General features: G+C 38.0%; 1 protein-coding gene and 1 pseudogene across 3 annotated transcripts; both read left to right on the forward strand.

Annotated features, from left to right (window-relative positions):
- Positions 1 to 31: 31 nt before the first annotated feature.
- LOC131785174 (uncharacterized) lies at positions 32 to 14,683 on the forward strand. 3 transcript variants are annotated; one of them, XM_066173427.1, is made up of 14 exons: positions 32 to 377; positions 640 to 676; positions 3,665 to 3,802; positions 3,912 to 3,950; positions 4,373 to 4,474; positions 5,037 to 5,119; positions 5,684 to 5,746; positions 6,532 to 8,253; positions 9,362 to 9,409; positions 9,649 to 10,023; positions 10,369 to 10,590; positions 10,944 to 11,174; positions 12,092 to 12,835; positions 13,037 to 14,683. In XM_066173427.1, the coding sequence occupies exons 8-14, from the start codon at positions 7,698 to 7,700 to the stop codon at positions 13,417 to 13,419; spliced, it is 2,559 nt and encodes an 852-aa protein (XP_066029524.1). In that variant the 5' UTR covers positions 32 to 377; positions 640 to 676; positions 3,665 to 3,802; positions 3,912 to 3,950; positions 4,373 to 4,474; positions 5,037 to 5,119; positions 5,684 to 5,746; positions 6,532 to 7,697; the 3' UTR covers positions 13,420 to 14,683. The 3 variants fall into 3 exon arrangements, with proteins under 3 accessions (XP_066029524.1, XP_066029535.1, XP_066029530.1); XM_066173438.1 differs by lacking the exon at positions 9,362 to 9,409; XM_066173433.1 differs by lacking the exons at positions 32 to 377; positions 640 to 676; positions 3,665 to 3,802; positions 3,912 to 3,950; positions 4,373 to 4,474 and having other exon boundaries at positions 4,523 to 5,119.
- Positions 14,684 to 15,807: 1,124 nt separating this feature from the next.
- LOC131785175 (uncharacterized) lies at positions 15,808 to 23,756 on the forward strand (annotated as a pseudogene).
- The last annotated feature ends 2,793 nt before the right edge of the window (positions 23,757 to 26,549 follow it).

Consider the following 26,549-nt stretch of genomic DNA (forward strand, 5'->3'; position numbering starts at 1 on the left):
AAGTCACAATTCTTCCGCCTGTGTCGGCCATGTTGGTCGGCTAACTGTCAAGCATTAGTGAAACTCTACATCATTTTCGCGCTACAGAAGACCCATATATTCGGAGAATATGTCTTAAATCGATTATTGTGACCTTATATTTGATATAAGTACGAAAATTGGCCAAAACCAATCAGAAAGATTGGTTTTTATGTGTAGAAAGCAGATCTCAAAAGACAGTGGAAGAACCACTCAAAATGCACTCGGATTATTTGAAGACCTTGAGAAACAGTATAACCTCGGAATCGATCGGTTAGGAATTTTGAAACAGATTTTGAAACAGTTGAAGAAGCGATCCATACTCGAGAAGGTGGAAGGGTTTGAGATCAAGAGAAAAGGTGACCAATTAATGCTAGTCATATTTGTTTTGAAATTTAGCGAAGGAAATTTGAAAGGCCGGAAGTGCCTTTTAGCCTGAGAAGTTCAGTTTAAGGCTTACAGCTTCTTCACTGATTGCAAAGAAAATGATTTCTTGTTAAGAGGGATTATGTATTAATTTGATAATTTCATTTTGGATTTTCTTATTTTTGAATTTGTTTTTCTGATTTGTAATAATTCAGTTATGAGAAATTAATCTGTGGCCCAAATTCCGTTTTTCAGGGTGTTTGCCATGGAAAAGAAAATTTTATAAGTTCAGGTATGCATTAAAAATTTACAAAATATTGAATTTAGCACATTTGTAATTAATAATGGTAATAGGGTTGAGTAGAGTTCAATTTGGTCTGTAATCACATCTAGTGATTAGCAAAATTGCATGACTGTGAAGCAGTCACGAGTATAGCTACAGACAGAATTGGAGAACACAAAGTACTGTTACCAATTAATCATAACTGTTACAATTTCTGAAAAACAGATAGACTTAGGACAAACATCTCTGGTGAGACAGTGTCTAAATTAAAAAATTCCTCAACTTTGGAAATTCCACAACTTTTTAAGGATAAGTGGTTGTTGCTATGGTTATTGTGATCAAATCTGTGGTGGATTTGACTGAAAGGACAAAATATGATTGGCTGCCTCAACTGTCTGATTACAGGTGTCCGATTACAGCCAACTATGCGATTACACTGTCTGATTACAACTCTACAAAATGATTAGTGAAAAATAAAGCAGCTACTGCTCCAATCACATTTCAAGAAATTGTAATAGTCATGATTAAATTTATAAAAAAATAATTCATGGACTCGGACCCTTAAAAGAGCTACATTTACATCTAGCAATGAAATGAAGAGTTTTGATGTGTTTTGTTGTAAATTACAGTAAGCATTTTATCTTGTTCCATTGTTCAAAATAGGTAGTATCCAAAGGATAAACTTCTCCTTATCTTTGATGCTTTTTTAATGTCCAATGGATTAGATCTTTGGACTAGGCTTCAGATTAAGATCTCTTGGAGCTCTACTCTGTGTTTGAATGTATCCCCTAAATACACCTGGAGGGTAAAATTGTTGTGGTGATCCACAATTAATAAGTGATCCATGTGTGTCAGACTTAAGTTCATTGTAAATGATCTCGCAACAAATGTGCAATCACACTGGTTTGTGTACACAATTTATATTCTCCTACTCACCAGTAATCTGGTCTTATAATCAATCAACCCAAATTGCCCGTCATATTTCTGTACTTCCATTACAAACCTATCAACAAATTCAATGTAACAGACATGGTTTGATGCTACTCTGGTTTAAAGATTTCATGAATGTAACCAAAGAAGTTATAATATATAGACCCAACGTTTTGACTCTCCTGTCTAGTGCCCTCATCAGGGTTGATCTAATTGCTGCAACAAGAAGTCCTTTTATACGATCACTGATTAGCTGCCTTTTTTCTGATGAGGTGTAAATAGGCTTCTGTTACTATGCCAAGCTTCCAAACAAAAGCATCTATTAGTAATGATAATTTTAGACTTATCCCACCCAATTATATAGTTAGTTAGGCATGTGTGCTCCGACAAAACTCAATTTTTCTTTTTTGCAAAAGAAAATTGCTTTTTGATGTTCTTTCAAATGTGTACCAAACTGATGTTTGGTCTGTCTGCTTGAACATGAAAAGGATAGACATTTGCCCTTTCTTGATTCAAATTTTTCCAGAAGGTTTCAAGAGAATTTAGAGACAAGTGTTTATTGTAAACCTACCCACGCAGGCAAATACCACGCTTTCGATTCTCACCACCCTATTTTCTATAAAAAGTGTGTGGCCAAAACTTTTCTCAGGAGGGCTGACTGTCTACCATCTTCACTTGATTTGAAGGCTGAGGAGAGGAAATATGTTTCTAATGTCTTAAAAGCAAATGGCTATACAAAACTTATCCCTTCTCATGGTTCACCTATCGTGTCAAGAATAAAGACTTTGAAGACTGGTTTTTAGTTTATAGTGATGGAGTTGGAGGAAAGTAGTTATCAAAAGCTGTGATCCACTGAATACAAGGATTTTTTCTGGCTTTTCACTGACATTTTTCTGCTCCAATTGTGACTTTAACAATGATGAGCTGTAAAAGGGGAAAGAAATTGTCAAGGCAGCCTGAAGGGGCTGGGTGGATGGCACCTATAGTACAATTGATGAGGAATGGTTTGATACCCAACTAACTTTTGGGGACATTGACATTGAATGTGCTCTTACTGTTACCAAGTTGGCTGAGTGTTCTGCGTTCTAGCTGTAACATAGTATCAAGGTGCTGTGTAAGTGGAGTGATAACACCAATCATTCACTTCTTGAAAATGAACACAAAGGTTTAAGCTCTGATCTTTTAACCCTTTTCACCCTAGCATCTGTAAGGATATTCTCCATACTTTTCTCTATACATTTGTTAAGGTGCTGATAAGGGGAATTTATTTAACAATCAAGAGGTTCTTTAGTTGGTAACATTTCCTTTATTCTAGTAATCTTCTTTGATTCAGAGGCAATATTGTAAGGAGAAATTAGATGCTGGTCACTCTTAGGGGTCAAAGGGTGGAACATAAAATAGTCAAAAGAAAGGATGGCACCAAAATACAGTCAAATGCATGCTGATTGGCTGGTTGGAAATTGATTGGCAAGTACTATTTACCTTTGAGCAGCTGAAGAGACAAAATATGTCAATAATTTAATTTCTGACCATTTTTCAGTACATTGACAGAAATAAACTAATTTTTATTTACTAAAACAATGATTCACCTCAGTATTGGTGAAAGTGGTGTAATTGTTTATTACTTCAGATCAAAAAACACAAAGGCACTGCCAGAGCTTGGATGCAAATCTGTTGACCTGATATTCAACACACCACCAACCATTAGCCACTTTGTGTCCTCTACTGATAAATAAGCATGCTTTAAGTGGCATAAGTGTATACTAAAACAGCGGATATCATTGAAGGTGCACTCTTCCTTTGTTATTGACCTTCAATCAACTTGTGCAGGATTTGTGCCCAAAAAGATTGTAATTGTTTGTTGCTGGAATAAAGGAGTTAAAATCATCTTTTTGTGCTATATTATCACATTGTATAGTAAATATTAAAACATTCATTTACCCCAGTGTGGGTGGCTGGTGGTGAATATTTACCTCACTATATTGCAGCTCAGTAAATATCTATAACTAGCCACCTCCACTTTACAAATAAGTTCAGTAATTCATATCTGCTTTTTAATGTTTACAGGGATTTGGTAATGTTGGTCTTCACACCTATTGTCATCTTCACCATGCAGGAGCTAGGTGTATTGGGATCATGGAGAAAGATGGAAATCTCTTCAATGCCAATGGAATTGATCCTAAAGAACTTCAGAACTAAAAACTGGTACAATGTGTAGCTTTTTACATGCAGAGTTCTCTACTGTGTTTTTTTTAAAATTTTATTTTAAAATTTCTTTAACTTACATTTGTCTATTTTTTCTCTTTTACTTCAGGACAATAATGGCTCAGTTAAAGGTTTCCCAGGTGCAAAGGTTTGTGAAATGCTGTGAACAAAATAACCATTATTTTTACCGCTATGTAAGGTTTTGCTAATTTTTTTATAGCAAATTAACATTTTTGCTTAGGTTTACTGACTCAAGGTAATGCTGCTCTATTGATTCTGGTCATCAAAGTCCTTAAATGATGAATAATGAAACTTAAACACTGTGGAAATAAATTTTTTAATGAAGTAGCTCCTTCCTCCAAGAATATAAGCAAAATGAAATGTTATATGCTGGTTTACCTGAGACCTTCAGGATGGATTAATGCTTTCAAGTTAACATTCTGTTCACCTCCTACTCAGTTGGAAAATGTCTCAAAACCTCAGCAGGTGCAGTCAACTGACATTAAATTATAAAATAAGTAATTGTAGACATTGGTTTTGAAACATATTCACTTTCATGCAATGTTTCAGATGACTGAGGAGAACTCCCTAGAAGGAGAATGTGACATTTTAGTTCCTGCAGCCAACGAAAAACAAATCACCCTTAAAAATGCCCACAAAGTCAAAGCAAAGGTACTCTGTTACTAGAAGTATTTATTTAATAATATTTGATTTTTGGGCTGTTATTTGGTTGTTAGGTTTTCAAACTTGGTTGCTCATTAGGGAGAAAGGTTATCCCAGTTTGTAGAGGAATGGGAATCTATAATAATTTTTCACAGGGTTTCCTGACATATTTGGTGATGTTAATTTTTGGTTGACCTTTTAACTATCATGAGTGACATTGACACAATTACTCCTTATACTCCTTTTACTATGAGTATCGAGTCATTTAAGATAATATTGTCTTCGCCATATGAAATAGTGAAATATGACTGAGAGCATAAATCCCATCACGACCAATTTTACCTTTTTTTGATCTGCATAACTTTTTTCTTCTTCTTCTTTACTTGATTAGCTACCAGAGACAGCTCACCTTCATAGGCATTTTTTTATTGTTTAACACTTTTGGTGACCTCTTTGCATTGCTTAAAGTCATTATGGGTTTTGAATGTCCCCTTAGATTCAAATGTATTGTATAAGTGCTGTTATTTGATAATCTCTTAGTGTTTCTGCATGTTTGTCTCTTCTTCGACAGGTAGCGTCCAAGAAAGCCTGTATAATCATTTCAAGGAAGCCATTCCAATCAAACCACCGGCTAAGTTCTTGCAAAAGATCGCTGTGAGCATTGCTTTCTATTTTATTTATTGCTACGCACCACAGAGTTGGATCTGGGGATGGGTGCGACAACTCCGCGGCCCTTCCCCCCCCCCCTCCCTCACTGTGATGACCTACGGCTTTTTTATATCACTAGTATCCTGCTAAAATTTGTTTGCGTCCCTCTGTCAGTTACGTCCTTCTTTAGTGGTGCACTCCCCTCCTTAGAAGAATTCTGGATCCTTCTCGGCACCCAGCATACTCGATTGAGCAGCGCGAATTTTATTACATTTTTTACGACTCAGTTGCCTGCAACCCAAATAAACCCCGCTTTTCTAGATGTGATGTTTATTCGGGGAAACCACTTATCGTTATTTTTACTCTCCCGTACGTTGCTTATTTGGGGGATGGTGCTTCACTGAAGGTGGTGCCTTATGAAGCACACAGTAATTATATGTAATTTCGTTTGAATTCCCAACTGTCTGGTAAACCCTGAGCTGCAAGATTTGTACATGATTTTCCAATAAGATTTGTTCTCTCCCAAAATGTAATGTAGTCTTTTAATTTTAAAGTTTTGTAATCTTCTAGGGCGCGAATGAAAAAGATATTGTTCACTCTGGATTGGAGTTCACCATGGAACGATCAGCTAAGGTATGTCGTCACTGATTCGAGGTTTTCTTCACGAAATTACGTCCATATTTGTCCTTACCTTGGGTGCTGAGCCGTCAAAACAGGGCCCACGTTTGATATTTGGAAAACTGCGGCGAGTATATCACGTCATAACATACTGGTAGCATTCCTGGGAAATTAGTAATGAGTAAAAAACAAATTTACCCTTTGGTCCGGTAATAATAAGCAGTTATTGGATGAGTTTGAGCATGACATTCTATACTTAATGTATGGTCCCGAGGGAAACAGTTAGTTTTGTTTTTCCTCGAGTCTTGATGTTTCCCGAGACGAAGTCGAGGAAGACATCAGGACTCGAGGGAAAACAAAAGTAACTAATTTCTTGTGCGACCATACATTAAGTGCTTTGTTATATATTTAGACTTTCCCTTAAACAATCATGTGCTGTTGAATTCGGGCGCCCGGGCAACAACTGCGCAATTGTATCCCGGTCGGGATACATTTGAATTTGATCAGGGGCACGTGACCAAGAATCAACCAGTCACAGTTCTCGTTTTGTTGAGTGAAAATCAAGGTATATAACAACATGAATTATCAAAACGGAGGTCTGAGTCATCTACCGGAACCGAAGGCTGAAGCAGACAAAACAAACGTGAGGTTTGGTAATTCATGAGATTTTTCAAAAATGTGTCATAACGATGATGATAACATTAATGGACCACTCACCCAATGAAAATTTATAGGGCCAATATTGAACTTTGTCTTTTCTTGAATGAGAATTTAACTGTGATTTTTCTTTTCCTTTTTAGCAAATTAGGCATTGTGCTAATGAGTACCAACTGGGTCTAGACATAAGGACGGCTGCATATATCGTGTCCATGGAAAAAGTCCATAACACATACACTGTGGCTGATTTCACATTTACATGATCCTCCTGTGAAAATTGACCAGTGATTAATTCTTAGATAATTTTCATTTGGCTAAATTTATGAATGAGCTTTTCCATGGAGGATATTTATTGTAAAAGCATCTACTGCAGCGGTCATGCGTCCATGATGATTGTGTGTCTTTGTAAACTGGATGAAACGAATGACAACGTTTTGTTGTCTTTTCTGAATTTTGAATCACACAGCAGTCGCATTCTTTGGTCATAACTGTAAAACAACGACACTTGACATAGCTGTAGCACTTTTTAGGTCACAGTTGTTTTTGAAACCGCAACATTACGAAAGAAATAGACAGTAAAATGAGAAAATGAGAAAATGAGAAAATGTTCCATCAATAAATAACGGAAAGCTCTTGTCACTTTTAATGGGCTTGATTTGGGATTTTCTTAGGAAACCTGCCATCTTCTCTTTTTATGATTGAGATCTTGTTTCGCCACAATTTGATGAGAACTATAAGTTAAGATTATTTTACTGAGAAGTGAAAAAAAAACCGCTCGTTTTAACTATTTATCTGAAATTAAACTCGTCATGGAGCGTGGTGCTTCTTGATCGGTCTTTTTTGTAACCATCTAGCTCTTCAGTGCACAGGCGTAAAGAAATTCAAAACTCAAGCATCTTTCATAGCGTGCATTTCCTTTTGTACTATTATGAGTTACTTAACGCTCTGTCTCTAACTAGTTGATTTTAGTGTTCTTTTCTGCCGCACACGGCGTGCACGTCTTAAATGTGCGGTAACATACGTACCACTTCTATTTGCCCTAGTCAGTTTACCAAATTGTAATAGTGAGTGGAGCAAAAGTATGGAGAGTAATAAATGAGACTCGTCTTTCAGAAAGTTATGTAACCTTCAGGCTTAGGGCTCCGCCCTTTCTTCCTGAGGAACCGAGGTGCACGTGCGCAGTTTTCTGGGAAATTAGTTGCGTGACTTGTATTGCCGTGATGTCTTGTATCCGCCATGTTGGATCCATGAAGAGATTACTAAGCCTTTTGCAATAGGAAGAGAGAATTGCTACGGTCATAGATTTAATATGTCTGTCACTGAATACAATAACTTACTCTTCGCAATAAGTCGGAAACTCGACGAACTGAATGCACTCGATCACCTTCTGTTCATGTGCAGAGGGAAGCTGGCGTCTGGCAGCGAAGGCAACATCCACGATACTCTGTCGTTGTGTAAAGAGTTAGAGGTAAATAATAATTTAGGAAGTGATCACCTCCAGCTAATGAAAAGGCTGTTGAAGGGTGTCGAAGACTGGGCTCTTCTTGAAAAAGTGGAGAGATTCGAGTGCAAAAGAAAGGAATACAAGGCCTTGCTTGAAAAGATAATTTCTTCACTCGACGCGCTCAATGATTTGGAACGACTGATCGCGATATGCAGGGGAAGTGTTCGCGAAGGGAGTGAAGGCAACATTGAGGATGTTCGCTCGCTGTTTAGAGAACTGGAGAACCAAGACAATCTTGAGATTGACTATCTCGATGTTGTGAAGAACATTCTAGCTGAAACAGAGTCAAACGAGCTTTTGAAGGAACTTGAACAGTTCGAAGAAAGAAGAAATCAGGAAGATAAATCCGAAGCGAGGAAAGGTATTTCAATCTCTGTTTTCTGTTTTTAATGGTCAACAATAACTTTGATATGCTCCCGATAAAAAGTATAAAAGGCTCTAGTATTTGTTGCCGCCCTTGTCCTCTACAAGCTGTACATCATCCGGGTTTGAGTGTGGGAATTAATGAAATGTTCAAGAACCTCACTTTATTCATCTTCGGTTGTAGGGAAACAACACTGCAAAGAAATGCGACAAAATATGAGAGACAGGTTGATTCTTTTTGTAGATGCATAACAGTCTGGTCGGAAAGTCTTAAAATTTCGCGTTTGCTTCGTGTGTTAGTGGACCTGTTTCACTTACTGAGCTCTCGCAATTTTTGTTTACCAATTAGTAGAAGTTGATAATACTTACTGAATTAATCGCTTCGTTGGGCTCACGGTAATGTTTGCTACCAGACAATCAGTTGTCTGCATAAGATGAAATTCTATGGCATACAATTCTAATAAATTAATTGAAATGAATTAACCCTATTTCAAGAATGTGAAATTTAAAAACTAGCACCAGAACTTTGAGGGCAACACTAAATAAAAACAACTTATCTCTGTGATAGATGTGAAGGTCAGTTTGACAAACTTATTTACGATCCTACCTGCAGTGTAAAATAGAAGGGAAGGTTGCAGGTAGGGTTTATCTGGCGTGTACAACCCTGTTTCCAGCTTCTTTTCTCTTATCCTTTCTTGAGGAATGTTGAAGTGTGTGGGCTGGTTTTCTTTGACATCATCTCCTCTAAATCCTCTGAGTTTTAGTCTCGAGAAAGTATAGAGAGATACCACATGTGGTATGGAAAATCATGTTATTAACTTAGACATTTCCTGAGACAGGCAGGGGAGCTTTCCACCGCAATATTTACCTCCTAAAGAACTGTTTTGTTTTTAGTATCCCTCCTTGAGTAGGTTACCAACTATCTTGAGATCCTTGTCCTTAACCTTCAAGTGGGCTTATCCAACGGTGCAGCCGACTTAGTTACTTAGCATTCTTGATGTAAATCTCATGAAAAAGAGAAAGATCCTGAGACAGCTTTTTCTATGATGGGCAGAAAGAATTTTAGTTCACTTAAGTGTCTGACACCTGCTGTTCCCTTTATATAGCACAAAGAGCTGCTCTTATGTCATCCGTTAGAAGCACATTGGTTGGAGGTAAGCCAGTTAAAATTTTTCCTGGTAAATTCTCTTAAAAGGGTTCACCCTGTCCCTTGGACGCGACAGTTTTAGGCAATAAGGGAGGACAGGACGGGGCCGTTATCAAAAAGTCTTGGCAATGAGTCAACATGAAACGCATTCTCCTTTGCGGTTCGAATTAGTTGGAAAAACAACACCACCATCCTTTGTAGAATGAGTCATGTCACAAAACATATACATATTTTTATTGTTTTCAGTGGTGAACATTAAAACAGTATTCAAATTAGTTGCTGGCGGCCTTACAGCCGTTTCTGCCATGGAGGTGTTGAGTCGTTGGTCCTCATTTGATCAGCTGGTTGCAGCCGTACGAACCTGTGTGCTTCCAGCCGGCACAAGGCTGGTTCAAATTACTGATGGCTGTGTGTGCCTCACAGTTCAAGCTGAAAGTTTATCAGCTCTTAAACTTTTGTGGAAGTTGTATCAAGATGGAACCCTTCAAAAAAATCTGCACGATTTCTTTGTCACTGATGAGTTGAGAGAACTCGCCGATGGAGAGGATATGGAGGTGAATGTCACCATCGATGAAGGCGAATATCAGAAAGCTTGTATCGAGCTCATACAAGGGACCCAAGGTGACCCTGCATTGCTATGTTTGACTCAGTTTTAGTGAATCTCTGAGCCCGAATTTCCATATGGATCTTGTTAAATGTTCCTTGATAGATATCTTTTTTCGTTACCGCTTTGAGGGTAAACAACCAAGAAAGAATACGACTAAGGGCATGGTTGTCTACCGCATATACCACCCTTAGTATTACAGTTCGAAATCAGATACAGGCACCGTTTTTCAACAATTTAACCTAAGTTTTTATCTGTTCCTACCGCTTACCTATAGTGTGTTCATTTGAAGTGTAAATTTATCGTGCTAATAATATCACTTTTATAGTTACCATTTTTAAATTTTATTTTACTTCTTTTAGGAGGTGCTACGATTGATAATTTTAAAAGGAAACGGCGAAACTCTGATTCAGCTGTGTATTTCAGCCCAAAAGAATTGCCAGTGTCAAGGCTTAAATGTCTAGAAACTGCAGAGGAAAATCCCCACAAAAGAAGAAAAATAGAAGAAAAAAAAGAGAATTTGGGATCCCACCCTTGTGAGGAAAAGGAAATTGCATCTATAGGATCACCCGATGAAAGTTTTGGTAAGTACGCTTTTTGAAATTCATACCAAGTGTGGTTGCTTGGTCGTTTGTCTGGTTGTTTGTGGTTTGCCGTCATTGTGAAGAATCATCCTTGGCATTTCGTTTAGTTTGTTATGTTTTTGCGGACTTAAACATAACTCATAATCCTGGTCATTTCTGGTCCCTAAACTAACTTTGGAGAAACTTTTTAGGTTTGAAAAAATTGTCATGGAAGTAAAGCCAAAATTCTTGGGCGTTTTGTTCTTTTTCTTTTTTTCTTTTTTCTTTTTTCTTTTTTTTTAATACCTTACCTCCTTCTCCAAATAGTCTGAAAACTGAATTCGTGGTACTAACTGTGAGGTAATCTGTCCTAGATAACAAACCATGTGACCCCAAGAAGATGGAGAAAGACACTCTAAAGATGGAAGGATCAGAAAGACGCGAAAGTGAACAATTAATGAAATTAATGGGCGCCAAAAAAATGGAGTTTGTACAGAGGTATTTAGAGAATGTGCAAGAGACATGCAGTATGACGACTGAGGCAAGTGACAGCGGTTTGGGAACACTTACTGTTATATCCGAAGAAGGAATAGAAGTCGTGAGAGGTAAACTGGTTTAACTGTCATTTCTGTTGTTATTTCTTATGAATCGATGTCAACGGTGACTCGTTACAAATTTCAAGTTTTCCATGAGTAAAGGAAGAGTGTTGTTAATCAGAGCTTAATGCGACAAATTGCATCCAAATTTGCGTTTGAAGAAGAAAGGAGTATTTTTATTTTTATTTGTATTTCTATTTTAAGTTACATGCAGTTTAAGACGTAGCACTCGATTGAACTCAAGCCGCAAAAAAAGATCATCGATATTCTTTTTAGTTTACCCAATAAAAAACAAAATAAGTCCAACATAGGGTGTGGTCCATTTTCCGCCCTTGAAAAGTATTCTGTTCTGAAAAGATGGCATAGCTACCATGAATGGCACCATAGGTCTGACGTAGTTTAGTGCAGGAATTTTGATTCGGTCAACCTCCATTACCTGCCTCCTTTCCACCACGTCGACAACCATTAGGCCGTTCAAAAATAATCACTCGAGAACAGCTGTTCAATCACCAACGGACGAACATCAAACTTCGAGGCTATTCGCTGAGGCAGACAACCCTTGAAATTTTTAATGCACTTAAGGGAAACACAAATGTCTCCAGTGCCAAAGGTGAACGTTTAACAAACTGCTTTTAGTCACCCTTCATTATTTATTTTCCTTTGTTGACATTCAGTTTTTCGCCCAAAATCAAATTTTTTTTTTGTGTTTTGATTCATTTAATAGTATTGTTCATTTTATACCAATATTATTTTAAAAAACTGTCCGACCTACAGAAAAAATAGATGCTACATTACACCCCTATCTCCCTTTGACAACATTCTCTCTACAAAGGTCGCTCCTCACGGTGCCAAAGGTGGCCTGATTGGAGAAGTTTAACCGTAATCAAATATTTCTAATCGTTATTTTTCCTTTCAACCTTACTCAGATTCTAAAACACTTTGCGTAAAAGATCTGAGGGAAGAGTCAATTAACGAACTGGATAAGATACTTTCTTCTGATAAAGTTGGGTTGGAGAGGGTTTTTCGATTTTTTGGTGTTAAAGTGGACACAAGAGTTATCACGCAGAAACATGTTTTTGCTATGAAGTTGATTGCAAAAAGGTATCCTAACACTCCTGTTGACCTAATACGGCAATGTTTCGAGGCTCTGCAAATGTACGATCTTGTTGACTTTCTGGAGACGGCAGTGAAACCAATTTCACTTCGTCCTGTCCTTTCCCGGGAAGAAGTCGAGACGTTACGCACTGGTGATCTTCCCACAAAGTCTCACAACAATGTGGCAGTGCTGGTAGTAAATTTCAGTGCGGACAAGGACCTCAATCAAAAGATCGAGCGATTTTTTAAAGATTTAAATTCACAGAACAATGTCACAATAACTGGATCTTCTTTCTCGGAAGAAAACCGCAAGAAAGTGAATGATTTGAAAATTAAGCAAATGGACAAGCAAAAACTAAGCAAGCAGTTGGAGGAACTTCAGAGTGCAACCAGCAAATGTGCAACGAGCAACATAGCATCTGATTCCTCTTATCTTAGAGAAATCGAGATTAAAGTCGCACAACTTGAAAAAGAAATAGAGATGAACAAACCGCTTGTGGAGGAGCTACTGAAAGAGAATGAGGAGACTAAGACGATCATAACGTCTACAATGGACAATTGGATTCAGAATCAAGGTTGGTTGCAAATTACTTTCTAAGCATGAAAGTGTCGACTGTTTGAGATAGTTCATTATTTTAAGGTTTGAAACACTAAAGAAACAAACGTTGAGGCTCACACATCTTGGAGCAGTTTGAAGGATACGAAACAACAGCAGCTGAGAAATTGACTTACGAAATAATCATAATTTTATTGTTTTTATTGTTTTTGTTCAACAGAGAAATTCACCGCGATTGTTTTAGCTTTCATCGTCGACAAAAGGGAATCAATTGAGGATTTTGATGTTTCATCAGAATGTGTGAAGTCCAAGTTGACATCGCTTCCAGATCACACGAAAATTTTGGTCGGTGGTCCATGGAGGAAAGTGATTATTGATATTCCTGAGTTTCTATCTGTCGGTACTCCAATCAGGCTAATGAACTCCTCGATAGTCAATTCGATGATTGAGATTTTCGCCAAGCGATACCACGAAATGGATCTCGCGTCAATGTTGAGAGAATTAGTGAGAAAACAAGTTATAGTTTCGGGTGAAATCCGAAGCCATCTTTCTGCTCATGCAAGGTTTGAGAAAAGGAAAGAACAGAAGCTCGAGCGAAGCTAAAGATATGTGAATTTGACGGAACACTATTTGAAATAGGAAACATTATTAACAACTAATAAATGACCAGTCATCCGATTATTATTTATCGTCAAGGGGGTGGGCGTGGAGGTAGAGGATATTTGCTGTTAAATTTACCTAGTCCCCCCTTAGGGCTCTGTCGTATTCTTACGATCCTCTCCTCACTGGCAGTCAATTGACTGATCCCCCTCCTTTCCCCCTAAGAAAAAGAACCTCAGGTAATCTTCTCAGAATCCTCCACTCCCCCTCCCTAGGGGATAAATAACTACTGGTTCCCAACAGAATAATACACGCCATCCCATTGTTGTATTTTTCTTGTTTTCAAGTATCAGGGTTATTCAAACTTTTTTTCTTATATTAGGGAGGAAATGCAATTTACTTTCAAAGATGTTCATCATGCAGTTGCGGACAAATTTATTTGCAAAAGCACGACCAATGAAACCTGGGAAAGGAATATACCTGAATCTCCTTTCAAGGGAATATTATCAAAACGATTTTCTTTTTTGAAATTATCCTCTCGGGGGTTTGGTTAATGTTGTCTCTTACTTAGAACTGAACATTAGAGTTGCAGTGGTTTCATGACGCGAAACTAGAATGAACTCGAGCATACGCGCACGCAAGACAGTTTTCTCTTTACTAGCATTTACATCTTTCGTCCACTTCGACGCTTTGCCCGCTGCGTTGCATCTCCAAGTAAGGGAAAAAGAAAAACCACCAGTATCTATAGAGATCACCTCTTATGAGTAAGATATTGATCGATAGCTTTTTAGGTTGGCAGGTTGGTGGATGAGTACAGAATTCATAAAGCTGACAATTATTACACGATGTAACCGAACATCCAAAGCTGATCTATACAAAACAACAACAGTTCAGATAGCTATATTAATATACCATGTAGGAACAGATTATGATGCAAAATTCAACTTTAAAAACTAGTGTAGATGTGGTAATTGGAATTTTTGTAACAATGCGACAACAATATTTAGAAGAAAATGACTTTAGTGACTCAGAGTTTTGCTAGAATTTATGGTTATGCATGGATTATTAGCCGCGGAAAAAGCAGTAGTTCCTTTAACGAGATTTAAAAACGTATTTTAAGCAAGGTTCAGTTATTTTGTTAGTGTAATGATCAAGAATATTGTGATTGCGGTAGAGTAACCCATGAACTTCAATTTACATTAGTGAGAATCCACAAAGGCTTCAAAAGCAAAGTGACGACAATTCTTTGCAAAAAAGTTGAATTCAACTGAGGTATTGTGATGATTTCCATGAGATTTATACATTCAGCCTTCCTTCACTTCTTGACACGCTGTCCTTGATGTTTCCCAGCGTGCTCTGTTGTAGCATGCATTCTTCCTTTCGTTACTCTCTACACCACCATTGTTAGTGCTCCTCGGTTTCGAAAATATTTTATCAAGTCGCTCTTTAGGAACATTTGAGTTCTTCTACTATGCATGTAGAAGCACCAATTGGTTTTGTCAATATTCTCTTTTTTTCATTTTTCTTGAGATATTTGATTAGCTTTAAACAAAAATTAGATTTAAACAAAATTAGGGTATATAATAGGAACTGTAGGAGGCTTGGAATAAGCCAACTTTCAAAAAGAACAAATTATAATAAATATACGAAAGGAAAGCGAGGAAATTTGCGGTTAATTTTACAGCTTCCTGTTACGGATGATGGTAAAGGAGTGGCTATTTTAATATTTTAAATAACTTTTTTTATGTTAAATTCTAAGCTTCTTTTCTCGGGCGCACCAACTTGATCCTGGTTAAAAGAAGAAAACTTAAAGCCTCTACAACACTTTGCACTTTGATCAGACTGCGTGTCATAGCCTAGCCTAGCCTTTTTACAGACGCCATGTAATTTAAGAAACAAGTTAGACCGCAACACCGGCTGAACCCTTTCCCGTAGTCTGCGCAATCAGATCAAGAGAACTTACGTCATCATCGTCTACGATGATATGACACTTCCAATGTCGTCACTAATATTTCCACCTTCGTGGTAACCTTTATCTGTTTCACTTTGCCCTTCAGGTATTTGATGTTTGCTTCTTTCTCGCCATTTCTTCACCTAATAAAACCAAATTATTGATGGATATACAGGCTTGTCAACAAATATTCAACCAGAGGAGGAAATCAAAACTGTTTGCATTACCCGTAACATTCTTCGAAACTTTACCTCTTTTTTCATTGAATTTGCTCATGAGAGGCTGGGACCAAAATGGATTTATGCATTGCGCAAGAGCTGTTTTGTAAGAAAATTCGATGTGCGTGACCAGTGAAATGGAGCGGGTTATTTGGGTTGTTTGAACGTGTCTTGCACAAAATAGCGTAGCCTGCTCTAAGTGAGGGGTAGTCCACACATGACATGTCTGCCATAGAATATAGTTATTTACTGGTTGAAATAAAGTGAAAAACTTGACGAAGTTAGTCCAATCCATCGTCTTCTGTTCACTTGTCGAACGTATCTAACATCTGGAAGCGACGGCAACATCCACGATACGCTATCGTTATTGAAGGAATTGGAAGAACAGCAAAATCTTGGAATTGATAATCTTGTGGTTATCAAAGAGCTGTTAAAAGGTTTCAGAGAATGGTCCCTTTTTGGAAAAGTGAAAAGATTTGAGAACAAACGGAAAGAATACAACGCTTTGCTCGAGGCGATAATTCGTGTGCTCGACGAACTCAATGATCTGGAACGGCTCGTCTCAGTTTGCAGAGGAAAGTTGTCTGAAGAAAGTGAAGGCCTTATTGAGAATGTTCGCTCGTTATTCAAGGAACTAGAAAACCAGAATATTCTTGGTCTTGATCGTCTTGATATCTTAAAGGAGATCCTCACCGAAACGGAGAAAAAGGATCTACTCAAGAAAGTGGAAGAGTTCGAGGAACGAAGAAATAAGGAAGATGAGTTTGAGAGGAAGAAAGATATTTGTTTTATCATTTTTGCTGTGTCGAAGTTTGTCGCGTTTCGGCTCTTTCTTATGTAATATGATGGAACTGGCATATTACGGACACGTAAAGAACACAACTTTGAATCAAATTCAGCGCCCATACATTTAGTTACTCGGGAAGGTACTTTGCAAATTCCGAGTGCCAATGGCTTCCAGTTTAAATGACGGTTTGGGTCTGAGATTCGTACGGCTTTTCAATCCGGCCATTTCGCGCTTTGAAAGCCTCGACCAGCAGTTTCCCCCAAACACATCAAGTTTCCCAAACTATAGTTCCGTACTCTGAGCCCAAGACAAACCAAGCGTGAGGTCGTTGATCTGTGTTTTGGATCGCATGTCACTTCTTAATCGACAATTATATGACACCTCAACTGAGGCAGTCACTCCTTTCCATCTGCTGAAAAAAATAACAGAAAGCAAACCCAAAGATTTTATGATTAGTATGATTATGATTAGCTTTAGAGATTCTTTTTATTCCACTGTCATGTGTAGTCTATGATAGAATGCCAACAAAGAGATGGTTCACTTGTAAATTTTGTCCAGCTGACTTTCTGTTTGTTATGTTCTAGCACAAGCAGCGGCTCTTGCATCATCCGTCAGAAATTCGCTCACTGGAGGTAGGCCGTATCTTGTTAAATGTTAGGAGCTCTTTGACACGACTTTGATATAGACTACAAATATGGTGCATGCTCCAGTTGATCCAGGGGTGGGTAATGTTGTCCTTTAGATAATTCTCTCACCGGCGGATGGTACAGCGCTTTTTGTTAAAATTATCTTTGAGATAGCTTCTCTTCCCCTTGAACAACTAGGCCAACATGTGCAGTCATTAACTCTTAAATAAATGAGGCTAACTAATCCGTCACTGTTCCTTTAAGTTGTACTTAGCTTATAACTCGTTCTTGTTGTCCACTAGTGATAAATATGAAGACCGTATTCAAGTTGTTTGCTGGTGGTTTAGTAATCATTTCCGCCACGGAGGTCTTGAGTGGCTGGTCCTCATATGATCAGCTTGTCGCTGCTGTACAGAGCTGTGTGCTTCCGGCTGGTACAAGTCTGGTTCAAATCACTGATGGCTGTGTGTGCCTTACAGTTCAAGCTGAAAGTTTATCAGCGCTTACAAACTTGTGGAAGTTATACCAGGATGGAACTCTTCAGAAACGCCTGTACGATATCTTTGTCACTGATAAGATGAGAAAACTAGCCGATGGAAAGGATGTGGAGGTGAATGTCAACATCGATGAGGACGAATATCAGAAAGCTTGTATCGAGCTCATACATGGGACCCAAGGTGACCCTGCATCGCTATGTTTGACTTAACTTTAACAAATTTAGCCCGAATTATCATATGGATCGCGTTTAGCGTTCCTTGATACATCTTTGATGTATTTTCTGCTTTAAGGGTAAAAAAACAAGAGAAAATAAAACTAAGGGCGTGACTCTCTACTGCATACAACTGTGTTTGTGGCCGTTCTCTATGTAGAATCCCACCCCTTACCGGAAAAAAAAGGCCCTCCTTCTTCAGGGTTTTCAAGTTCCGTGGGACTTTCTCATGAGCCCTTCCTACTTCTCTTCTTTTTCTCAATGCCTCACATAGTTATTGCATGGACAAAGTCGTACAGAAACTATTTATTACGGATACGGTTGCTACAGAGGACAGAGGCCCATCAGAGCTTAACAAGTAAATTTATCTAATGTGTGATGGATGGAAAAACACTAGTAATGAGCTAGGACAATTAGAAGGAGCAGATTCACTGCTCCGTGTACTCTTAAATATTTCTTGGTAATGAGATTTTTTAACTTAATATTGCAAGTTCGAAATAAGACTTAGGCACCATTTTTTAACAATTTACCTTAAGTTTTATCTTGTCACACCACTTATCTATGGGGCTTTCCTTTAAAGTGTAAATTTATCGCGCTAATAATATCAGTTTTAAAGTTATCGTTGTTAATTTTTATTTTACTACTTTTAGGAGGTGCAACGATTGACTGTGTTGAAAGAAGACGGCGAAACTCTGACTCAGCTGTGTATTTCGACGCAAAAGAATTGCCACTGTCGAGACTGAAATGTCTAGAAACTGAAGTGAAATATCTGCACAACAGAATTGCTCTTCTGGAGGATAAAAAAGAGAATTTGGGATCGCATCCTTTTGAGCAAAACGAAATTGCACCTACAGGATCACCCGATAAAAATTTTGGTAAGGACTGGTTTTGAAATCATTTACAGTGTTGACACTGTAAGACCGAAGTGTGGTTGTTTGTTCGTTTGGCTGGTTGTTTTGTGGGATTCATAGCTTCGTATCCTCGGTTGTACCTTCATTAGTTATTTTGATCATAGCTTGTCACACTGAATTCCAGCCTTAGTTTTTAACAAAAGATTTTCTGAGAAATTATTGTATCCGAGATTGCAAGCTTCAGTTTATCAACTGAAACACTGCCTCCTCTTTGACGAAAATTTCCCATGTCCAAAGGCCATTTTGGTTGCATCTAACGTTCAGAAGGTTGAGATTTTAGCACCTCAAATTGAATTAAGCTCAGCGTTACGAGTGCAAAGGAGTACAGGCGTTTACTGGTTCAGGTCCAATCGTTCTCGATTAGGTCAATTGAGGATATTGATGCATGCGTACCGATGAGTGTGTAGAACTGTTTAATTTCTGTTTATGTTTTGGTTGTTTTTCAGAAGACAAAACCTTTGATTTTGAGAAACGTGGACGAAGAAACTCTGATTCAGCTGTGTATTTAAAAGCAAATGAGGAACCACCAATCTTGAGACTTCAACGAGACGAGGCTGAATTGCGGCAAAAAATAATAGGCTTGGAACAAAAAATTAACAGAATGAGAATAGGCACGTTTGTGGAAGGTGAGAGCTTCAAGTCAGTATTTTTTACTTGTAGCTTTTTATATAATGGTTGATAGATTTACAACAAACAGTGTTTAGGGCTTGACCCCGTCTATAAAAATAGTAATGTTTTGTCAGTTTTGAGTTTATTGATTTTGATCTCGTGATGAAACTTTTTAAGGGTACCTTCGACTACGTTTTAGATACATCAGTTCAGCCGCTTGGTCCGTGTTGCTCACAAGAAGAAAAGAGTCGGCCAAATTCCTCGCCAGAACAGTGTTATGTTAGAACGCGAGACAATGAAATAATAATTAACAACTATCCAGGGGCTTGGTGGTGGATATTTAATATCCACGAATAGCCTTCGACACTGAGAAATTAGAGGTGCTTTAGTATATTCGAAGACAGTGAGATAATAGAGCACACAAAAGATGATTTTAACCCTTTTATTCCTGCAACGATTAAAGTATTTCGTTCGTAGATCCCGTTGCTCGGTTGATAAAAGAGGATATTCGGAGTGTGAGTAGCCAATCAGAGCGCGCCTTCAACGGTATCCACTGTTTTAGTATATACATGACCCTCACGGCCTCACGCGTGCGCTCATTGAAAAGCGTTCGACAAAAATTCCCGCACGAGGGCCGTACGTGATGGCGTTACCGGGGTTGTTCAAAGCCGTACAGCCCCGCGAGCTACCAGCTTAAAAGAGAAGGGAAGTAAAAGAAAGAAAGGTGATCATATCCTGAAAGTAGCACGAACGGGGGACATGTGATACGGGTTGTACCAGACAGAGATTTGTCCTGGAATGAGTCAAATTCGAACCCATATTCAAGCTTGAGTCACGAGTCAATTTTGAGTCGACTTATTTCTTGTTTACTAGTATCGTTTAAAGTTGGTTGATTTACGCATACTAAACATTTTATAGAAGACACTGGAATCCTTTGGATCCTCTAACTAGGAGCAATTCGTTCGTTGACCGTTCCACTTTCTGGATTTACTTAATTCGTACGTATTCTCGCGATTATAAAAAATCGCGAAAATTTAGACCCGCGCATAAAAATCCTCGCGGAATTTAAAAACGTGAAATTTGACACCCATACAGAAACTTCAAATCACCTCGGTTTCAAGCCGGCCTGGCCGAGGAAAATGCAAGGGGCTTAACGTCAAGGCTAGTGCCCGAAGTAGGACTCCAAGTACCTAATGTTTGTGGAAGAGAGATAGCATTAAGTTCAAATATGATTTGTGGTCCATTGTCACTAATATCTGAATGATTTTAAGAAAAAAAAATAAAGTACATTGGTGCTACACTTACTGTAGTCTCCTTTGCAACCGTTGTTTGGTCTTGTCACGCAACTTATACTCTTCCACTTTGCGTGACGAAACCAAATATCCCTATAATTTATTCTGGAAACACCTTTTTAATAGAGAAACAGAAGGTAAATATATTTCATATAAATTTCCAAATTGCAACGTTTTTGAAAACGGGCGTATGTATATTTCGATATGTATATACGGTTTAGGTCGTCGTCTTTAGTGAATTCAAACACAATATAACTTGCTTGCTGCTTTTGTGGCAATCATTATCACAGCTCGTGCTTTTATTTTTGTAGCCTTTTGATGGACATCAACCCAAGTGGTTGGCTATGATTTGTTTTTTAGGTACAAATACATCAGTGCTTCTAGACTACGAGCAGTCCCTCCTTTTCGGCGAAGTCTGTCGCGTGAGTCGAAAATATCAGTTTAAAAAACAACAAATTTTTATCGAACCGCGAGAAGCACTTGGAGCGCCGCATCGACGTCACTCAAAGAGCTGCCCGCGGCACGCCTACATCAATTTTTTTCACTGATTTTCTTTTGACTCGCGCGAAGGACTTCGCCGAAAAGGAAGGACTGCTCGTGGTCAATTTACATTGGTGTGTGAATGAATCTCAGCATAGTTAAGTTACTAGAAGTACTTTTCTGAGTGCGTCTGTGCTTCTGAACCATTAAAATCACGATCTATTTTCTCGTCCTAGGTGAAAAATTCCTCGTTTCTAGAGAGAAGATCAAAGAAAGTGACAAGAAAGGGGTGTCTCAGTCAGATGGAGCTGTCTTGATGGGTGCTGAAAAACTCGCCTTCGTACAGAAGTACTTAGACGATGTACAAGAGACGCGCAGTACAACGACTGAGACAAGTGTTAGTGCACTTGGAATACACGCTGCAACATCCGAATTTGAAACAGAAGAAGTTAGAGGTAAGCACAGTTAAACTGTCGTTTCCTTCATTTTATATTAAAACCACTTTCATGCGCACTCATCCTCGTAGTGCAAACCTTTCAGGACTGTCCTCATCTGGACGATCTGACTTCACGATCAACTGCTTTTAATGTTCTTATGTCCTTATTTTATCTCATCCAGGGACCAGTGGACTTTGTTTAAAGGATTTAAGTCCTGACGTGAGACGAGAGTTGATTGAAAGGCTTAGAGACGAGGGTGTTCGTCAAAAATTCTTACGGTTTTTTGGACTTCAAAGGAATATTCACCTGAACTTTTACGATCCTGGAGAGGGGATTTTCGACCACATCGGATATTTTTTCCCTGACACTCCTATTAGCGTACTTAAGGAGTGTTTTGAAGCCCTGCAGCTGTACGATTTTGTGGAGTTTTTGGCCGCCAAAGTGAGACCGCGTTCTCTTCATTCTGTTCTTTCTCCAGAGGAAATAGAGAAATTAAAGACTGGTAATCTCCCCACAAATTTTCACAGCAATGCGTTTGTTTTGATAATCAATGACACTGCTGAAAGTGTCAACGCTCAAAAGATCGAAAAGTTCTGTAGAGATTTGAATTTACGAAATGTGATAACACTCATAGACTCAACCTTGAAAGTAGAAAAACGAAGGGAACTTTGTGACTTAAAACGAAAAAACCAAAGGAAGATAAATCTAGAACAAGTGGATAAAAAGACGATGCTTTCCCTTGAGAGTGAGGATCGGTCTGGTTATTCTCATTACCGCGTCACTGAGCATAGGAAAGAAAGATTAAGGACGCTAAGGGACAATTTAGCAATTTTGAGAAGGGAGTTGGACAAGAAAAGTGAGCTTATGAAGGAGCTGGAGGAAAGGAATGAGAGAGCACAGACGAACGTGTTAAAGACTATGGAAAACTTACTTCGCGATCAAGGTTGGTTGCAGAAAACAAACTTCTCTGTTAGAGGACAGCTCTTTTTAATCTTCTCTGCTTTCTGATCATGCACATATAGCATTAAAAATAATTTTAGGCACGGTGGCGTGGTTATCAGAACCCAGAAGTGAAATTGGTAAAATAAAAAGTATTGCAAAGCAGTCCCTCTTTCTCAGCGTAGTCTGTTGACAAATCAGAAACAACTATATTGCGAGAAAAACTGAGCTGGAGTTGGTGGGCCGGAAAAAGATATAACAGACAAAATCAGGGAGTCTGAACAATTAAAGGGGATCTAAGCTTTGCACGATTTTCCGCCTTATGCGGTGACATGCAGACTGACATGTCATGCGGAAAAATTCGAATTACTCAGAGGCGAAGGTTCGCACTACTTGGCTTTGTCTGTAGTTCCTGTTTTCAACGCGCCTTTTCTTCTTACGTTTCCGAGCAATGTCGATTTTACTTTTTTTACTGATGGTCGTCTATCGCCGTCTGATGGCCGTCTATTTTACCCCAGAGTGATCTGGGGTAAAAATGAAAACTACTGTACAGAAAGTTGAACTTCCACAGAGCTCGGCTAAATAGAAAAATCAAATAAGCAGTTGTTGACAGATACTGTACAGAAAGAAAAGCATATATATTTAAGCAAAGAAAAGGGATTTTTAAATAAGAGCTACATAAAACAACTTCGTTGTAACTAAAATTTCTTAGGCAGAAATAAAGGTTGAAATGTTGGGCCATATAAGTTTCCATTTGAAAGGGTTCATCATCGTTGGCGTTCCCATGGCATTTCATTATTAGAAATAACTTATTTAGGTATTTGAACTCTAGGTCATGACAGTTTCCATGCGGTAGCTAGTTTCGTAGTGTGATATTGGTAAACGAGCTTTCGAGTAGTGAGCATCAGTTGGTAAACGTCATGTTTCGTAACCTATACGCAAGTTTTTATTTGGTTTTTATTGTCTTTTTCATGTTTTATAATATGTTTCTTTTACAGAGAAATGTACCTATATTGCGGTGTTTTTTATCATCAGTGAAGATTCTTCCATTCTCAATAGCTCAACACTGAATAAAGTTGTGGCGAAAACGTTGGCATTGTTTCCGAATCACACGAAACTTCTTGTTGGTGCACCTTCCTCGAAGTGGATTGGAAGCCTTCCTGAGAGTCTTATCGTAAAGTTTTCAAATATACCCGCTGATTTCTTTGTTAGTTCGATGATTGAGATTTTCAACAAGCGATGGTACACATTGGATCTTCTATCAATGATGCAAGAACTGAAAAGAACTCTGGAACTGACATCAAGTCGATACGTAGTAAAAATTGAAAGCAAAATGTCGACTCTTCCACGGTTTGAGAAAGAAATGGTCAAGGGTGTTTAGAAAACTAATTATATGTTAATTAAGTGGACATAATTTCAGAAAAGAATGCATGTTAAGATCCTTTTTATGATGGATACTCAGCGAATGTCAGTTCTAATTGCATTCATGGGTGATCTTCATGCAGTGAACAGGCAGCAACATCGTTCTGTATTTCGTAGGTATAGACAAAGTTAAAACATGATATTTTGTGCGCCACTTTATAGTCAGTTAAAGGAAGCATGTGCGATCTCGATATCCTTGATGCATATCTTGGAGCATATAATTGTGTATAGGTTAATTTTGTATTCGTTTTAAAAGAAGTCCAAACGTGTAAATGCAAAACGAAGAAAACTGTTGTAATTAGAGAAGTAAAATGTATAGTTGAACCTCGGTCAGGGAAGCTTACTAGTTGGAAGTTTTTGACTCAATTGATTCTTTCCCAGCTGGGAGCATTCGTACTCAATCAGTTTAGCCGTTTCGTATCCCTACTAATGAAGTACATGTTTTCAATGTTAATTATGATAAAAGTAAGGTCGGTTTCTTATGCCGGTTAAATAGCAATATAATTTACGTTTGATGAGCTCTGTTTATGCACAAATTAACTGTTATTAAAAATCGAGACAATAATTTAGTCGTTATTAGGGATGAAACAAGTCTACACAACAGAATTCTACTTAAAACTTACTCCCTCGACTCTTAAACTAATTTGTCGTATACGCAATAATCGACATCTGTTCACGTGCTCGGGTGTGGGGTATTTCGTGAGACCTCGTACATTTTGATCGCCACTGAATGTTAGGACGAGTACGAATCAACTAACTCAATTTTTTTAGATCGGCTGAAAAAGTTAAATGACTATTAGGTTAGTATCTCTCTTCTGATTAGAATATTTACAAGATGAAAATTTTAGGTTTGTTAGCCCAGTAATATAGTGATTTTATTAGGTTTTGTGAATATTTATTTACATTTCATTTATTTTCAACTTTATATCAGTTTTAAGTAGCTGTCATTATTAACGGAAATTTTTATTTTCTGTGAGGCGCATTAGATCATACATTTATGTAATTTGCGCTTTATAATATCTGATTATCATTATTATTATATGATGATGATGATTATTATTATTATTATTATCACTATTATCATTATTATTATTATTATTACTATTATCATTATTATACCTATTATTCTTATTATGTGACTGACTGGCAGATCATTGCCATTTGGTCATGGCTGTAGCCAGACCCAAGTCCAAACTATTAATCTAACAATGATAACAACAACAAAAACAAAACAGCATCAGAAACAACAAACAATCCAACAAAATAACAAAACAAAAAGTCCATAACCTTTGAGTTTCAATCTAATTCTTTCTGTCACCGACCACTGTAAAAGCGAAAAGTGGTATGGAATACAAACTGGTGTGTCATACACAAAATGTTGTGTTGGGTATTGCATAACATAGTTGTTAATTTGCTAAGTGGAATTAAATCATGAGGGTCAGGTGCTGAAAATACATGTGTGGGTTTTGTTTCCTTATCGTTATGAAAATCTAGCAATCAAACCATGACAACTAATCTCGTCTGGCGTTTGCACATGTGCAAACGTTAGGCCGCCGTGTTTCGAGCATACTGCTGTGATGACTGTCACTGCCTATCTACACGGTAAAAGGGCAGAGGACTCTTGGTCTTTAATTGTGATCCGTGCAGCAATATTTCGCCACCTGCTTTAAGACAAAAACATTCTAAACCTTTGTAACATGTCAGTGATAGAATATCGTAATTTGTTATTTGAAATAAGCGAAAACCTCGACGAGCAAAATGTCCGCAGTTGCCTTCTGTTCATGTGCAAAGGAGGGCTGGTGTCTTAAAGTAAAAGGCAGCGTTTACAGTAGATTACCACATATCCAGGAATTCATTTGTGTGAGTTAAAGAAAACACCTTTTGTTAGGCCTTGTCCCTGCTATGTTGTATAGATTGTAGAGAACCGTAAGAAATAGAACCTTTCGCAAGACAAGGAGAGAAGCGGTATTGCCATGTATTTAAAATGTCCACCACTGAAAATAATAAATTTCTCATCGAAATAAGCGAAAGGATCGACGGACTAAATGCACTCCAACGTCCCCCTGCTCAGCCCCAAGTGATAAGTAATTATTGGTGTCTAACATAACTTTAAGTGCCACGTCCCACAGTTGTATTCTTCTTGTTTTAAAGAACCAGAGAAACGGTGACTTTAGATTGATTTTGTGTATGAATATTTTTGAACAAAATTGTATTTGTATTAGGGAGTTCCTTGATTCAATGTTAACGGAATATTATTAGTATCCAAAGATGTTTAACTTGCAGTTGCGAACAATATAAAATTTATTTGCAAAAGTAGGACGAATAAAAACTTGGTTAGGGTATGTACCTGAATCTAAATACCTTCTCTTTATGATCATCTACAAGGTGTTCAGTTTTGATGTTGACATTTACTTAGAGCAGAGCAGGGGAGAGGCAGGGGTATATAACCTGTTGCGAAAATAAAAGGAACTCGCGCATGCACCACGCAAGAAAGTAGTCTCCTTACTGGTATCTACATCTTTTGTCCACCTCCACGCTTTTGTCGCTTCGATACTTCTCCAAGCAAAGAAAAATGGGTATAAAAAAAAAAAAAAAACCAGTATCTATAGAGGTCGTTGTTCAGTTTGACCGGCTCGACGATCGCGACAGTAGCTCTGCCTTTGCAATCTCCGAGGAGAGGAGCAACTTGCAGTGAAATTTCCTAATGACTTCTCGGTGAAAAATTGTTGTGCCTCGTGATACAGCTGATTAT

The sequence above is a fragment of the Pocillopora verrucosa genome, chromosome 1 (assembly GCF_036669915.1).
Source record: "Pocillopora verrucosa isolate sample1 chromosome 1, ASM3666991v2, whole genome shotgun sequence".
NCBI classification, from domain to species: Eukaryota; Metazoa; Cnidaria; class Anthozoa; order Scleractinia; family Pocilloporidae; genus Pocillopora; species Pocillopora verrucosa.